This window comes from Watersipora subatra, chromosome 7 (genome assembly GCF_963576615.1).
Source record: "Watersipora subatra chromosome 7, tzWatSuba1.1, whole genome shotgun sequence".
In the NCBI taxonomy this organism is placed as follows: domain Eukaryota; kingdom Metazoa; phylum Bryozoa; class Gymnolaemata; order Cheilostomatida; family Watersiporidae; genus Watersipora; species Watersipora subatra.
The window spans coordinates 13,847,205-13,866,355 of NC_088714.1; the positions used below are offsets into that span (position 1 = coordinate 13,847,205).

General features: G+C 36.4%; 1 protein-coding gene across 1 annotated transcript in view; it reads right to left on the minus strand.

The window, feature by feature from the left end:
* The window catches only part of LOC137399354 (protogenin-like), an 86,397-nt gene that overhangs the window by 56,740 nt on the left and 10,506 nt on the right, over positions 1-19,151 (minus strand). Inside the window, exon 6 of the mRNA XM_068085432.1 lies at positions 18,057-18,169. Coding sequence (XP_067941533.1) covers positions 18,057-18,169 — 113 coding nt within the window. The remainder of the gene's footprint in view (positions 1-18,056; positions 18,170-19,151) is intronic.

The following is a 19,151-nucleotide window of genomic DNA, read 5'->3' on the forward strand; positions in this document are numbered from 1 at the left end:
GAGAGTGTAAACTGATCAGTTCTTTTAAATATTTTTTACAAATGTTTGTTTGCATCTCCTTGCTGATTTTCTACGCATAGTACAAGATTGCTGGGACTGTTCTTGATCAGTGTGAAAACCTAATTTTCTCAGCTGTCGCTATCCTTGTGCTTTTCCTCTAGCTGTCTCTGGCAGTGATGTTTCATGAACAGGCTGAATTCTAAAAACTTTACCTCGGGAAATTATCAAAGCAGCAATTTATTTGTAAAAAATAATTTTTTCGTTGCAACTTTTCAATATTTACCCAGTATGAAACCTTACCTATTACGCAACGTTTTTCCCAAACCTTTAACCATGGCTTAGAGCAGAAGGAGGCCCAGAATTCTTATTACAGAAAAACTGGTACCCTGTCAGTCTGGCAAGCTGAATTTGTAAAATTATTACACATAGGCTATGGGCCGAGCAGGCAAAACAGTTCTAGAAATGATGTTCCTTTGGCACCCCATTTTGGTGGCATTTTCTGCAATGATTTAGACTATTTTTGGTATGGAGAGCTCAAAACTGAAGTTGCCGCAGCTGCCATTCCCACTTCTATGATAAATTTGATAAAAAGAATATATTAGGATTTATCTCCCCTGTAAATTAAATTATTTCCATAGAAGCGTCAGATTTGCAACTTTTTATCATAATTATTTTGCTGTAATTTAGGATGTCATTGGTGAAGTCGAAATTTATCTTCTATTTATTTTCGAACATTCCATATCGTACTATTGTTACACCCACATGTAAACTATATACATGTATATATGAATATGTACATACATGTATGTAAATAATTGTATGGTTTAATAGCTTTATTTTACAAAAACTATTCAAAACACTATAATTATGTTTTATAACCTGACACAGATTAGTTATGTTTTATTACCTGACACAGATGAATAATAGAAAATAATAAGATACAAGATAAGTGCATTCACTGTTTGAGCTTTGACATGATTTGTGTAGCTCACATACATGAATTTCAAAAATTTAACTTAATAAACATTGACTAGTCACTGTCTAGAAAGCTGGAAAACACTTTTAAAGAGCCTGAATGGTCTGTTTCAAATAGTGTACGCTTCAAGTTGTCTGCAATCGCTACTAGATTCACAGAACATATGCCATCAGAGACAAATAACAGCAAAATTGAGCTTGTTATGAGAAAACACTGTGAGGTGAGTGAGTATTTCAGAAGTCGACCTTCAGCAGGTAATGAAAGGACTCTGAGAATCATTTAAGTTTCAAAGCGACTTTATTCTCTCTGTGAAACCTACACACGCAGACTCTATGGCCAAGGAGATAGCACCCAGGAAAATGGTACAGACTTCAACTGACTAACAGACCGACTGTTTTTGTCTAGGTCTAAACCAGTCAGTCCCTCCCTTCAATCGCTGAAAACCATGTGCATTGTGTCAATTATGTAGCAGCTATACATACATGTATATGGAAAGGGTCAACAACACAACTTGCCAAAGCACAATTTCCTTCTTTACATCGGTGGATACTGAGTAAGGAAAATGATGAGTATGCAGTAAAGTGTCATACCAGAATTATCGCCCCACCTGAAATTCTACAAGCTGTTCTATGGGAGTGTCAAAATCCAGGTTCCGAGGGAACTGATGTGCTAGTATCATGGCAGAGCTGCCTTACACAGAGCTTACACATGCATGCACTGAAACAAAACTGTAGCAGGAGTAGAAGAAGATGCCGATAGTGAAGAAAATGATTAAGAACTAAACATATTGAACAAATAGTTAGGATATGCGATATTTTGAAATATCCCAGCTCGTTTTGTAAGACTGCTGATATTAGCTGTTAATAATACCACTAATAATAATGCTAATAATAATCACCAATTATTATATTCTATGATTCATCAGTTTCAGGTTATAAAACATAATTAAAGAGGTTTTGAATTTTTTGTGTAAAATAAAGCTAATAAACCATACAACTATACACACATTTACATTGGCATATACGTATATAGATGTATATAGTTTACATGTGGTTGTAACAATCGTAAGATATAGAAAGTTAGAAAGTAGATAGAAGATGAATTTTGACTTCACCAATGACATCCTAAATTTCAGCAAAATAAATATTATAAAAAGTTGCAAATCTGATGGTTCTATGGAAAGAATCTTATTTACAGGGGTGATAAATCCTAAAATAAAATTTTATCAAATTTCTTTCAGAATTGGGAATGACAGCTGTGGCAACTGTTCAGTTTTGAATTATCCATACCAAAATTATTCTGAATCACTGCAGAAATTGCCACTGAAAGGGGGTGCCAACGAAGATGCAAGAATAAACTGCCTTGGCCCACTGCCCAACATAGCTGCAAGGTTGTTAAGCTGAGCCGTTTTTAGTGTTAGTTGTTAGTGTGCACAGCTGTTCAGCCAAAGATTTGAGTTCAACTTCCCATGCAATGTTTTTCCTAACCTCTATATCTAGCTTTAGTCATATGGACAGACACTGCTATTATTTATATTATTAGTGTCATTCTAAAAACTGTCTTCACAACCGGGTGGCTGGTAGGAGGTGAGCCAAGGCCTTAGCCTGATGATTTTGACTTTAACGAGTCATTTTACTGAATAGTCGTCCTTAAAATCTGACCAGCTCCTAGCAGCACTGTTTTCTGAGTTGTTTAAAAAACTGTTGAGCACTGACCTCAATGAGATATGACACAAGCTGGCTGAATAATGTATCAATCACTCCAATCACTACATACATTATATTACTTTCGGTTGAAAATTCTACAGCCTTCGATGCTCAAATCTTGCACTTTGTACATCTCCTTTATATATTTCCTTCTTCTTTTTACTCTGGCATCACATATGATGGTTATACAACTAATCTGACAATCTGTTGTTTATTTTTTGATCAGTACTAAACCTTTCACTTTGTCATTCTCAGACACTGTCTCTACCCTATGGTTATACTATTATGCTGTGTGTGGTATGTTATGCTTCTTACATATACTCCAGTAATCTGCTGAGGCCACTTGATCAAGTCAGAGGTTGTATTCAGTTTGTACAATCTTTGAGCATTTGTTTACAATATGGCTGTTTCACCCTTTGTCTTACACAACCTGCACTTAGTTACCATTCCTGTAATTGGTTTGCAGTGCTTAGTCTTGCGCTGCTGTTATTAGACACCCTGCCTCTTTTTGTCATCCACTTTTGTGTTCCCTACTGTCTGATTGCTTGTTTTCATTTGTTATAGTTCATTCATCAGTCTTGGTGTTCATTATCTAGCATAGCACCTTCTAGTTTTTTTTTCTAAAATTTATCTTACATGTCTTATTCATTGTTAGTTATCAGTTTATTTAAAATATGTATATGTATGTAATATGTATTTTTTCAGACTGCGGCTTTCATACTTTGCAATTATCATTGTATTGTTATTACTAGTACCCATGGCAGTCCGCTGAACTTTGAGGGATGGTCATGCGTGTTGATAAAGTGCAGAGAATAATTACATCCACAATTATTCTACCCTTAAAGAAGACAGCTCATTATTGCATGTGTTAGGGTAGTCGACTCTTAAGCTGTATGCCACCAGTAGCCAAACCAATAAAAATAGTTTTTTTAATCTCTGCCCCTAGCTTCAGAGGCACAGACAAAATTGTTGCGTACTATAGAAATTATTGACTACTGTCTGCTCTGTTTGATGTTTGCCTATTAAAACCGGTAAAAAAGGAAAGCCTGAACCTGTTCTTCATTAGATGAAGTAATTCGCTTAACCACTCTCCGCTTGGCGAGGTAGCATTTTATTGACAAACAGCAACGCTTTATTCAATACAAATATACAAATATAAAGTGCTAGTAGAAGCAAAAAAATGTTCTTTGTAACTATTGATGCATTGTTGTAATGATAGCCAATGAACTAAGATAAAATAACTGAATTTTTGCTGCCTTCATCAGAAAACTAGCTGCAAGCGATTCTTACAGTATGTTTGTAATAATGTAGCCAGAACAGTGTAAGCTTTTTAATTAGTGGCTTGCCTAATGGCCTGTTCATGGTTTTCCAAACACTTGTTATGAAGTCAATTAACACTTTGATGCCGTATAGGCCGTGGGCCAAGACAGTTTATCTTGTGTTTCTATTGGCACCGTTTTTCAGTGGAAATTTCTGCAGTGATTTAGACTAATTATTGTATGGATAATTCAAAGCTGAAGAAGTGCCGTAGCTGTCATTTCCACTTCTATGAGAGATCTGGCAAAAATGACATTTTAGGATTTATCTCCCCTGTAAATACGATTTCCTCCATAGAAGCATCAAATTTGCTAATTTTATCTAAATTATCTTGCAGTGATTTAGAATACCAGGGGAGAAGTCAAAATTAACATTCTATCTATTGTTGAACATTCCATATCCTACGATTGTTACGTGCGCACTAAAACTATATACATGTACATATGTATATGTACATGGATATATAACTGTATAGTTTAATAGCGTCATTTTACAATACGAAATAAAACATTATAAGAATATTTTGTTTTATAAACTGACACTGATGAATCATAGAAAATAATAAAAACACATTGTGAATACTTTGTATGTGTTTGAATAATAATGTCTCTACTTTTGTAGAATATATCTTTTAAATTTATTTGGTATTATATCGTTTTTGTAATTAAGTATCAATATGTTGTTGATTTCTTAACATTAATATCAAGAGATGATTTTTTTAGCGTAGTTCTGCATGATCATACTATGTTTGCATAAATTTGTTGCTGTTTGCTATTAATTTTTAGCTCTGTTGTGAAGTAATAAAATACAAACTATTTTAATTGGTTTTAATGCATTTACAACTTTTTGGATAAAAATGTTAGGTAAACCAGCTGTTTTAGTACCTACCATTCAGTCCCTTCTTGCCATGACAATAACCAGTCAGCCAACATCCACATTTACTAACTATATTTGTTGTACAATAAATAAAATGCTATGAGTTTTTTATATTGCGGAAAAGTAGCCAATTTACACATAAGTTCAAAAGATAGACCACAATCATCGAAATCAAACCATCAGTTTTAAAGGTTTATATTCAAAAAATAACTTCTTGCTAATTCAATTCATAATTGGTTTGTTTATTATTCACATCACATAACACTTTGATTTCATGCCTGATAAAAACCTGCCTATAAAAGCTCAGCTGGCAGCCATCAGTTGTGCATTTTATTGCAAAATTTGGGGTAAGGAGACTTAACTCTTAAGTGTGTACAAATTTTACCTATGAATTCATTAATTTTGGACACATATCCTTGAAGAGACAACTCCAAGTTCAAAACTACCTCTAACAAATTTAAAAATATATCCTCGATAGGAGGCAAAAATGTTCCGCCTCCTATTATCAATTTGCTATACACATTTTAGATAATTTTTATATATACGAAGGCCTCATATTAGGGGGCCTCCCATCCTACATATTTTGAGTATATATATATATATATATATATATATGTATATGCTCCCTAACTTCGGTTTGGTTGAGCACTCTGTGAGAGGTGCGGCACTATTAGCCTTTGTGCAAAGCTCATCACTTTTGTGATTTGAGCACTCTGGTGCCAGCACATTGACTTTCTTAAAGTCTGTGAGACAACCTAGTTGTTTCATGGCAGGAAGTCAACTCTCATTGGTAATGGGATTTGTATCCCTTGCCTAAGCTCTGAGCTGCACTGATGAGGCTTCAATAGCCGAAACAGTACTGTCTGTAGCATGAGTATATGCTCCCTAACTTCGGTTTGGTTGAGCACTCTGTGAGAGGTGCGGCACTATTAGCCTTTGTGCAAAGCTCATCACTTTTGTTATTTGAGCACTGTGGTGCCAGCACATTGACTTTCTTAAAGTCTGTGAAACAACCTAGTTGTTTCATGGCAGGAAGTCAACTCTCCTTGGTAATGGGATTTGTATCCCTTGCCTAAGCTCTGAGCTGCACTGATGAGGCTTCAATAGCCGAAACAGTACTGTCTGTAGCATGAGTATATATATATAAAAAAAAAAATTGTTTCCTTACCCCGGATACCCCGTATGGGTGGTAAATTCTGCTCTAACTCGGGTCTCCTACCAGAGACCTGGGAGTTTGAGCACTCGTCTCAAGATCTTAGCTGTTCCCAATAGCGCACTTTTCTGCAACTCACCTGAGTTGATTGTTGTTGGTATTTGGGCAAGCCACATTTTATGCGCCGGTGTTATTGCGCCCAGTGCACCAATGACTACTGGGATTACGGTTGTTCTTACATTCCAGCATTTTTCAATTTCTTCTCCAAGAGGGAGATATTTTTCTATCTTTTCTTTTTCTTTGCTGGCTATATTGTAGTCATTGGGTACTGCTATATCTATTATGGTAGCCCTCTTGTTCTCCTTGTCTACCACCACTATATCTGGTTGGTTTGCTAGGACATGCTTGTCAGTTCGGATTTAGAAGTCCCAGAGGATCTTTGCGCGGTCATTTTCATTGACCTTACCAGGAGCTTCCCACCAGTGTTGTGGTTTATTAAGGCCATACTCATCACATAGACTTCTATACACAATACCTGCGACATGATTATGCCGCTCAGTGTATGCGTTCCCTGCTAGCTGTCTGCTTCCACTGATGATGTGTTGGATGGTCTCAGGTGCATCTTTGCACAGTCTGCATCTAGGATCGTCTCTAGTGTGATAGATTTTCGTTTGGAGTTGCCTTGTTGGGAGCACTTGCTCCTGGGCTGCCATGATTAGCGACTCTGTATTGGCCGTTAGGTTTCCTTTGTTCAGCCACATATATGTCTGGTGAAGATCGCCAACCTTAGATATTTGCTGGTGGTAAGCACCATGAAGAGGTTTCGTATGCCAGTCAATTTCCTCATCATCAGGGCGTAGGTCCGTTGTGAGAGCAGCCGATTGAAATTCAGCTAGCAAATTATCTGAGATGGCCATGGAGGCTGCATATGCTTTGATGCTTTGCTCCTCCTCTTTCACTGTCTGCTGTACACTTTTGAGTCCCCTACCGCCATCTTTCCTATCAAGATACAATCTAATAGTATCAGATTTTGGGTGGAGTGCTCCATGCATGGTCAGCAGTTTACGAGTTGCTATATCTGTTTCTTTGATGGCTTCCTCAGTCCACTTTATTATGCCTGCTGGATATCTTATTAATGGCAGTGCGTAGGTATTTATTGCCATGATTTGGTTCTTGGCATTGAGCTGGCTCCGTAAGACCTGCCGAAGGCGTTTCTTGTATTCGGTAATGGCTTTGTGACGTACCTCGGCTTCGTGGTTGATGTTGCTTTGCATAATGCCCAAGTACTTGTACCCTTCTTCTATATCTTTGATGGTACCATTTGGCATTCTTAGGCCATCTGTGAGCATAGAATGGCCTTAAGAATTAGCCTTCCACATTTCTCAATACCGAAGGTCATTCCGATGTCCTTGCTGTATACCTGAGTGAGGTGTATTAGCGAATCAATGTCCCTTTCTTTGTTAGCGTACAGCTTGATGTCATCCATGTAGAAGAAGTGGTTTATCTTGGTGCCACTCTTAAACTGGTACCCATATTGAGTCTCCTCCAGCATATTGCTTAGAGGGGTTAGGCATATGCAGAAGAGCAGCGGTGATAAGGAGTCACCTTGATAGATGCCTCGCTTAATTTGTACACTCGCCAGCTTTTTGCCATTAGCCTCCAGTTCCGTCTTCCATTTGGTCATTGACATCTTGATGAATGCCACAAGAGCAGGGTGAACATTGTACATACTGAGGCACTCAAGTATCCAACTATGGGGAATTGAGTCATAGGCATTTCTGTAGTCAATCCAAGCCATGGCAAGATTGGTTTGTCTTCTCCTGCTGTCTTGAAAGACCGTCCGATCCACCAGTAACTGATGTTTAGCTCCTCGGGTGTTGTGCCCAATTCCTTTCTGAGCACTGGTCATATAGTGACTCATGTGCTCTTCCAGTTTGTCTGCAACTATTCCTGAGAGCAGTTTCTAAGTGGTGGGCAAGCACGCTATTGGTCGATAGTTTTTGGGAATCGGCCCCTGCTTTGGATCTTTTATCAGAAGCACAGTTCGTCCTTTGGTCAGCCATTCTGGATGGTCACCTTGTTCTATTAGGTATTCCATCTGCTTAGCCATTCTAGTGTGAAGTGATGTCAATTTCTTTAACCAAAAGGCTTGAATCATGTCATGGCCAGGTGCTGCCCAGTTCTCCATACGCTGCACTCTGCACTTGATGTCCTTTTTGCTGATGGTGAGTCCTTGCTGAGCCACAGTATGTTGATGGTTCTCTTTAAGCCTCTTCAGCCAATTTGCAGTGGTGTTATGAGTAGTCTCTTTCTCCCAGATTTCCTTCTAGAACTTTGAAGTGCTAGATCGGGGAGGCTTAGACATTGGCCTCTGCAGTTCACCTTTGAACTGGGAATACACTCTAGATGGATTATTGATGAACAGTTTATTCATTCTCTTGTTATCCCGCTCTTTGGTGTACCGCTTCAGTCGTGCCGAGAGTGCTACTAGCCGCTGTTTGGCAGATTCTAGAGCTTCTATTGTGGCTTCTCTTTTTGGACGCTCCAAACTGTGGTTAGATCTCTCACTGAGCCTACTAACTTTCTTGCGCAAGTCCTTGATCTTATTTTGTAGCCTCAACTGCCAGGATGGAATGGCATCTATAATAGGGCATAATATCCATCTCCTCCAAGATGACGGTTGCTGTACTGTAGATTAAGGCATTAGTCTCACTGATTGATCCAGTTGAGATCGACTCCAGTGCCATGTTAATGTCTTCTAACAGCTTCTTAGGTATGGCCTTGCTAACTCTTCGTAGTGGTACACTGCTTCCATAATCATTAGCAGCTGACATCTTGTTGATGATATTTTCCGCAAGCTCTTTCACCCTTGGGTCAAAGTCCAAGTGCATGTCTTCTTCAGCCCGTGAGTCAACACATGATCGTGTATGCATGACAGTGTGTGTTGATATGCACTCCTCGTTGGTTGAGGTTACTTGGGTGAACTGTTTCCTATCTTCATCTACCTCAAGTTCCGATATGAGGTGCCGCTTGATTATGTTACTCCTCTGAGCTACAAGTTGCTTAGCGGTTAGTGGCAATTCAGGGCGCATTTTTATCCACAGTTGCCGCATCCTTCCCATATAGCCCCACTTCTGAGGTTCACTCATAAAGTAGCACTGCATGAGGTCCGTGTTATCAGTCCGAGTCCATTTCATCCGTTTTGAACCAGTAGCCCATTTTTCACTGCCTTGTCCTGGTTCAGCTACAGGCAGCGCGGACCTTGTTTGACCGGGCGACGTCCGAGGCGGCATGGCTTTGGTTATTGCATTCATCATAGAGGTTGTAGACATTATACAAGCAAGGGTCTTGTCCAAGGACCACCAGAAAAGTGCAGTTGTTGGGGTTTGAACTGAGGACCTAATGATCACGGTCCCGATACCTTACCAACTGCGCTATCTGTCCTATATATATATATATATATATTTATATATATATATATATATATATATAAAATTGAGTAAAAATGAAAGTTAAAGTTAAGTTTAAAACAACTTTATTACTAATAGTTTCATATTGCCATGCAATAATCATCAGATAAAATTGTTAGCACTGAAAACGACTTATATATAGATGGAAATAAAAGCGTAGGTCTTAAAATACCTAAATACACCACTGATACGTAGGATTAAAATTAGCAAGCAACACGATTTAAAGCCTCAACAATGCAGAAGTTTAAAAGTTAAGTCTTAAAATTGCTTAAAAGGAATTTGCCAGCATGTCTACATGTTGAAACTAGTTCGCAGCGTTTGTTTAAGGTAGCAATGTTAGGATTATATATAATATAAAATTTCTCATACAGACATAGGTTGCATCTGCCTGTGGTCTTGTTGTATGATGTAGCTCTTTTGACTATGCTCCACTTGATGTTATATTCTATGCCTTGGTCTTTTAAGGTCCATATGTGCTTGCTGAGCTCGGTGCTTGATCTTTTCTCTACATTTCTAAAGGTTGTCATATGATTGTAATAGCGTTGTTTGAATGTGGTGTCAGTCAATCCTATGTAATGCTCGTCCGCAGATTGATCATTGGTGGTGACTGTCGCCTTATATATAATTGACTTGCTCAGGCACTTTCCTTGTAGTGGGCAGCCATTCTTATGTCGGCAGTTGCATTCTCTTGGTTCTGTAGTTATAATAGGGGTCTCATTGTGATGCTGCAGCAATCTGGTATTATGAGCGCTAATGATACTGCTCACATTGTTCATACAGCTGTAGCTTAATTTCACAAAGTTTCTACTGAAGATCTTGAAGAAGTTGTTTTAAACTTAACTTTAACTTTCATTTTTACTCAATTTTACATCGCTCTATTTTAATATTGAGCACTTTCATGCAAGAGACTGTTCATACTGCATCTACTGTATATATATATATATATATACATATATATATATATATATATATATATATATATATACACAAGTCACCTGAAGAGTGACTTATATCAACACAAGTCACCTGAAGAGTGCACCAACACGAAACAGACCTGTCGTGAGCCCAGAATAAAACATCAATCTGGAATAAAGATAAGTAAAATTAACCTATTCCACACTCTAGTTAGTTATATATATCATATATATATGATGGGTAGAACTAAGTTAGCGCAGCTACTGAGAGCTATTGGACACATTGGTAAGAAAATGTTTTAAGGTGCAGGTTTCAATTTAAGCGGTGCAGATTTTACTTATGAAGCGCTAGTAGAGGTTTTGCCGAAGTGTGATAGAAAACAGGAGAGCATGTTCATAAAGAGAAATAAAGTCCTGACAGCTAAATGGGCATTTGGTGAAAGTTATAGAGAGTTTTTTTAATGACTCGAAAATATGAGTTAATATCCGGAGATTGATAATAATGCTGACCGAGTCAGATTGCCTCTACTTGTGGCAGATTATGGTTCTATAAAAAGAAGACTAAATATAAACTTTATTTAGACATGAATTGGCATGGAATATGTTGAATTAGACGTTGAGGGCTCGTGAGATGGCAAATACTTTGCACAGACTGGTGAGGACAGAAAATAGTGGAAATGGCTTGAGAAGTAAGGAGATCAACTAGGAAGGTGTTAGAGAAAAATAGACATGTAAACACCTTGAAGATAGTAATAGAGGATATGAGTTGAAAAATATACATGTATATTATCCCAAAGTAGTCCTAGATCCAACAAAATGTACTGTAAAATTAGTAGCGATGAGCCAGAAAAAAGACACAGAAAACAAAAAAAGAAAAAGGTGTGGAGATTATAGCAAGGAGAGTTATTTATTTAGATATAAAGCAGGTAGTAGAGAATCTAATAAATATAAATTTTGTTAAAATTGCAAACCTAGTGATCAAAAAATGAGGAGTTGTCTCACTGTTCATTTTTTGTGGGATAATAGGTAATTTATCTCAAGACTACAGAGATAGGGATAGAAAAGAGAGTTATGACAGTTGTTGGTGTAGCGCCAGTAGGCGTGGAGATAGCCGTAACAGAAGTTATAAGAGACATAGCAGTTGGCACAGTAGTACAGAGTAGTATAACGGCAGAAACAGCTCTTGTGATGCGAAGAATAAGTATAGCTTCAGATAATGCAGTATTAAAAGTGTAGGAATAGGAGTGCTAGTTATGAGATGAACAGTTGGTATGAGAAGTGAAGCACGCATCAGTCTGAAGAGAACTATATTGAAAGTGAAAATAATAAATTTGTTTTAAAAGCCATAAAGATAATGAGAACGGTAACACAAGCAGACGAGTAAAACGTTTTAGTTCTAAGAAAACATAATTATAGCAAAAATCAATCACCACATTAGATCAGAGAATTGTGCAGTGTTTGTGACCTCATTTGAGTGTCTGTTAAGTTTGCATTTGATTCATTGAGCTGAGGTTCCAACAATAGCTGAAAGAACAGCCAATGGTTCGGAGTTGAAGTTAAGGAAGCCATCAAATCCTTAGAAAATGTGAATGGTAATGAGTTGAATAAATAGTCATTAAGTAGAACATGACTAAGGATGCTGAAGTTTATGTGGAAAAAGATTAGGAACAAACTTTTTAAGCATAACTTAGTTGAAACAACTCAAAATTATTGGCTGTTGTAAATTGTTCTGTCATTATGCAAAAGCAAGTTTGGGCTTGTTAAGGAGTTTTGTGGTATTTAGTCGGTTATATTATTTTTGTCAACACTCATTACTGATGGCTTAAGTTGTTATGTTTCAGATGATGTAACATTACAAAATGACTACCAATCTTTGCTTACAGTCAAAAAACACTCCAAAAATGGTTAAGGTACATTACTCAAAGACTAGAACACTTCACATCAAGTGATGAATTCAACATACAAAACCTAACGTAGTACTTGGAGACCATAATATACTTTTTCTGAAAATAAAAATAAAATATGAAACACCTATATTTTAAAAATCACTACTTACTGTTTAAAAATCATTACGTCAAGTTAATGTGCACTAATTCTAAACCAAAGTACACAACTTTCAGAGGAACATTCTCCAGAACAGACTAAATGCATTAACTAAAGTCTATATTACTTACAAGCTAGAAAGAACTATAGAGTACTGGGCACTAGCATTTTGTTTAAAGGTTGACTTGCAACAAAATTCACATTGCAGTTATTTGATACCAAAAGATTCACTATGTCTTACTCTGTTGTGGTGTAGGTGCCAAATATGTGGAAATGTGATTACAAGCTCTTAAAAGCTAAAAACGAACAGAAAATCGCAGCCACACAAGACTGCCTTAGTTTGGATTCGTTTTCCAAAACGGCTAAAATGTGACGTAGTTGTGCAAGATGGTTTCTGTTTACACCTTCTTGCAACCTTATTTGTCAAATTATTTTCACAAATATACTTCATGCCTGCAATAAAAACCATGTCTATTGTTCTAATGCGTCTATTTTATCGGCATCGTAATGCTGCAACTTTGAGCACTGATATCTCAAAACCTACCATAAAAAACATGTTTAATTTTTAAAACTTAGCTTGAACAATTGCATATCATCCTCTGATAAACATGATCAGCCTTTTGGTCCGCTGTGATGGTCGAAAAATGCTATAGAAGTTGTTCGCGCCATATGGCGGGAATTGTAAGTCACATGATCAGATAATGTTAGTTTCAGTTCAAGTTTGATCTATCGCAAATAGCAGACACGCTTTCTCGTATTAAACTTGTTAATTTCAATTCGTCATAATGTCTAACCAGCCACAATGTGTTTGTGCAGCTGCCAAGCTGAGAAGTACCTTTTCTCTTGGCCAAGAGCAGAGAAAAGACCAGACCCTCACCGTGTGTGGAGCAACTTGAGTGAAGCTGGATGTGACAAACTTTATTTATTCGCCTGCGTACTCTTACCTTTGTTTTTGCTGTTTCAAAGACGACATGTTTTCTAACCGGTTTGCATACTCCACATGTCACCATAGCACGTGAGTAATTTATTTTATGAACTACTTGTATTAGTAGTAGTAACTCAGGTTATTTTCTAGTATTCTCCTAATACTACTGTATTAATCTATATTTAATATTACAATATTAATGTCATTTAATTGTAATATGATATTATTAGTATTTTATCTTTTTAATTACGTGTATTATTCTTATCATAATGACAAAACTAATTCATACTGCGTATCTATCTGTAAAACGTAATATATTAATCTATAATTGATCAAATAATGTTATAAGTTTCACGATTAATTTCGCCAAATTTCTTAACCCCACTCACTTATAGATATTTTATATAAAATAGTTATTGTCATTTTCTGGTATCATCGTTAATAGCATGTTAATATTATTAGATGATTATCATTAGTATTAGATGATGAAGAGTTTGGCCAACCACTGAAGACTGGGAAAAGTTTGAGCGCTATGTTGGCCAGCGTCAAACGCTCTCCTATTACGTGTAAGATAGAGCTGAACTTAACCAAACTTGACAAAATATAAAGAATATCCATAGAGTTATTACTCACATTTTTATGTTTACAATATCATGGATCCTGATAAGGTTTTGTAAAATCTGTGTCATGATTGCATGGCTATATATTTATTCTTTTTCTGATCAAGCAAGTATGATATAATAACAGGAAATTATGTTGACTATCCAGCGACTATTTCACTGTCACGCCTGCGCCCTCCCTTGCTTATTCACGATGGTGCGAGAAGGCGGATGAGTAGAGTTCAAAGTGACATGTGCCTCCTGTCACCAATCCTACACTTGGGAAACAACTGCCAGGGTGAACAGAGCTCACATCATCAACCCTTTGCTGGCAGCTGCATCACTTTTTTCTGGCGGATGCCTTACGCAGAACCTCCGTTTTCTGTCGCTTCTGAACAACGCGATACAAAGCCACAGCGTTTGCCTCTACTAACAAAGAGAATACTTACATAGTGTGAGTGTTAATATTTACCCATAAACTTGAAAAATGTGAGTGAAAGCTTGGCACACTACTTGAATAATGACATTTAAAAACAATTTTTTTCTTGAAATGAAAATATGTCATCCTTCAAGCGAAATATACCATAATTTAAAATTCTGATTCTTCATCATAATATATCACAAAAAGAGGGAAGAGGATTCTACATTCTTAGACTAATGATAATGATACAAATTAATCTTGTATAATGAAGTTTTACAATATTTTACAGTGTATTGCTGAGCAGTACACCCTGCATAACAAGGGATTGATGGCAGCAATCGATTGGGAGCTTGATTTGGCAGGTGACGGTAGATGCGATAGTCCGGAGCATGGCGCACTATATGGGGCCTACACTATGATGGATCAGAGCTGCGGTATAATAGTTAGCAGCCATCTTGTCAAGGTAAAACATTGACAGATTTTACTTCACAGCCTGATTAAAACCCAAATTTTTTAGTAGTTTTCAATACATAAACATGAAGTTTAATTTTCATGTTAACTTTTCAACTTACAGTGGTGTGAAAAATAAATGAACTACCTTATAAAACTTGACCATTGCTAGCGCTCAGCACTCAAGGTGATTAAATCCCTCATTAAGCTCTTGTTATTGAGTAAAACCTATACATAGTATACATCAAAAGAAAGCTTAGAATGAGTAAAACTTGATGAATCTAATTTTAGCTAAAACAACAATGTTAGATAAGTTTTAGAGAGAGTCAAAGTTAGCAATTATTTTTGGCATTTTCACTCATTTTGAATAAAATTAAACCTCTATTTTATTTATGTTCAAACTTGAAGCAGTGATGCTACTCAGATCAAAGACGTTGTGTGAAACAATCCTCATGTCGTTACGTTTTGCACAACAGAATAATTTGTCTTTGAAGTTGCTAACTTGCTATAAAAGTGAACTTCTAGCGTTGGTAGATTCATTCAGTCAAACATCGACATCATGCCTTGTCATCTTACAGAAGCAAAGCGAGCAGTCATCGTACACCTTTACCAGGAAGGCAACTCACAGCGGGAGATTTCCAAAGAAGTAAAGGTTGCTAAAAGTACTGTTTGTAACACCATCAAATGGTTCCTGGTAAAGGTGTACGGTGACTGCTCACTTTGCTTTTGTAAGATGACGAGGCATTATGTCAATGTTTGACTGAATGAATCTACCAATACTAGAAGTTCACTTTTATAGCAAGTTAGCAACTTCAAAGACAAATTATTCTGTTGTGCAAAACGTAATGACATGAGGATTGTTTCACATGACGTCTTTGATCTGAGTAGCATCACTGCTTTAAGTTTGAACATAAATAAAATAGAGGATTAATTTTATTCAAAATGAGTGAAAATGTCAAAAATAATTGCTAACTTTGACTCTCTCTAAAACTTATCTAACATTGTTGTTTTAGCTAAAATTAGTTTCATCACGTTTTACTCATTCTAAGCTTTCTTTTGATGTATACTATGTATAGGTTTTACTCAATAACAAGAGCTTAATAAGGGATTTAATCGACTTGAGTGCTGAGCGCTAGCAATGGTCAAGTTTTATAAGGTGGTCCGTTTATTTTTCACACCACTGTATTTCATTTCAACTTACGTGAGGTGAACAAATTGCATACAATCACTAACAATCAATTTGAAAATGTCATTGCCAGCTGCTTTAACAATCTTCCACCAAATATCCGTTCTCTTAGCAGAGTAAAGCATTTTAAACACTACTTGTTAGACTATTTATTCAATTTTAATGGCTAACTGTTGCTTTTTTCCCTTTTTTTGTTTTACTATTGTTGTATGGCCTAAATTGAAAAACATTTCTATTTGTGAAATGAAATTATTGCCAATAAAGTACTATATAAGTTGCTGATCTAGCTAAACAATTCATTCAAATAATGTGAAAGTGATTGTTGGTCATAAATTTCTTTACTTTGCAGTCAACGGAGACCGCCAGCTCTAACGCCATGGAGCTGGAAGGCTTCAAGCAATGGCAGTCCGACCTAATTTCCCACGGCCTGAGAGTGAGGTCCATTACAACGGATGCTGTTACAAAGGTTGTGTGCATACCACAAGCTTGTGTTTTGGCTTATGCCGCAAATCCGTCGCGGTGAGTGACGGCCTCTACCTGCCTGCTTGGTGTTTAAGATTCGGGCTCTTCTCCCACCAACGGATGATGAAGAAGAGTTTGCAGACTTGCAAACAAGATTTGCGGCATAAGCTAAAACACAAGATTGCGGTATGCACACAACCTTTTCCGGGAATTTGGCAATGGCTCACCAAATAGGAATAGATTATCTACCAAAACAATTATTGAAAAACAATATTTGCTGATCATCAAAATAATCTCAATCTTTATATAATAAAATCATAAAATTAACACACTCTCTACTGTAGTAAATGTACAAGCCAAACATAACAGTTCTTGTGTTCCATGAGTTCAGAATATGTGTGTTCAACCGATGCATTAAATGTGTAACACAAGAATTGTAGATAATGCTTGACACATTAGCATAGCTTTGATGTTGTTGGCAGTAAATGAAAATCCAACTCACTATGATATCGCAAGTAATTATTCCACCCCAACTCAAGGGGTGCAAGCGCCACAAGTTCGTCTACACCAGATGCATACACAGGCATTCATGCTCCCCGCGGTCATGGAGACAATGCGCAAACTCAGCATCATGGCAGCACATGTCTTGACAGCGCTTGCAGACAAACCACTCTGTAGCCGGTGGTATTAGCTTCTAAAGAAATGAACAGATATGTCTATGCAACCATAGCAAATACATCAAGTCGATGTTACCCAACAGTATATCAGTGCAGCACTAGATTTAAATATTAAAATTGTTAATGTTGTCATTTGAGAAAAATCTGTAATTATTTTTTCGCAATAGGAAGCAATAATTATCATCATTAAAATCATATATATATAATAATATTTGTTCTATCACTTTCTAGCTAAAACTAATACTGCTAGGTAGCTTGGCACATAAGAGCTGGCTAGTGGCGGTGCTTACTTGCTGCAAGGTTGGATTCTGTTGAGGATCTTCTTCAGATAGAGCATCAGGCTCAAAACGCCAGGGTCTTAACTCTTCAGAATTTGACATTTTTTATGATCGCAACTCAGACATGTACACCTACGTTGAATTGTCAAACGGAATGGCAAGCTAAAACTGTAAAGTAGCGAGTCTCTATATTTGATACGGGGTCTTAGGTAAAACCCAAAGTGTTTGTCATAAACTGTTGCTACGATAAGTTTTATATTGAGCTTTTTATTGGCCTTTCAATTCACGCGAGAACATCACGTGACAAGACAATAACCAAAATCCGCGGATACGTCATCGAAATCATGAGATTCCAATATACGGCGGCTTTTCGTTTTTGAGCTTTTAAAAGCTTGTAATCACATTTCCACATATTTGGCACCTACAACACAACAGAGTAAGACATGGAAAATCTTTTGATACCAAATAACTGTAATGTGAATTTTCTCGCACTTCAACCTTTAAACTTGTATGAGTCAACATATTAAAATTGATAGTCAATCAAACAAGCATCCAAAAAGTTTGATATCTGATAACCAATCATAGTTTATCGAGCTGCGTTACCCGGTAAGCAATTATCTCTCCATTCGCATCTCGGCTGTTTGGCGGGTTCCATGAAACATACACACATGTACCATTAGAGGTTGTCTCTTCCGCCCTTGGTCCACTAACAGGCTCTGCATTGTAAAGAAACTAACAATAGAAAAGTAACAAATAGAGTAATAAAGGACATACAATTATTGTAAGTAAATAAGTAGAAAAACTTAATAAATATACTATGTCTAATATCTGTTTTGAATGCTACACTACTTGTACAAATAAAAAATATATTTATTGAGAATATATCAATGTTTATTAAAAACTACAGGTTGAAATCATTACTACAAATAGTTTCATGCAATTGTGTTGCAATCTTGCAAAGCTATCGCATGAAACTATTTAGTAGTCATGATTTTAGCCTGTAGTTTTTAATAAACTTTTTACACCGCTCTAATTGACTCAATCATTAAGCACTTTACTTTACAGTGTAAACTACATATACTATATATGTAGATTTATATACATGTATATATATATATATATATATACATATATATAAATATATATACATGTATATGTACATACATGTATATATACATACATGTATATATACATACATGTATATATACATACATGTATATATACATACATATATATACATACATATATATATATATATATATATATATATATATATATATATATATATATATATATAAACTAAAAGCAAGTGCAAAAGCATATAAAAAGAGAACTCTACACTAAAAACCCAAAAGATTATTAGTGGAGTATGAAATATTTGAAATATTATTGCGAAAAGAGTAAACTTTTAGTATTTGCGTTACAAATTTGTTTCGTGCGAAGCACTCCTCAGACGCAATTGTACTAAAATGAAAAGCTTTACCGAGTGTGCCAAAATATCAGAAATGGGCTCGCTGTGTTAATCATGTAATTTAGTGCTAAGTGTAACCGAGAAGATAACTCCGAGCATGTCTGCAATTAGAAGTCAATTCATTTCTTTTATTTAATGTGCCTAAGTGTGGTTTGCATATTATTAAGTCTTTTTCAAGTAAACATAATTTGCATCGTTTTGTTTTGTTTGTATATGGTTGTGCTTGA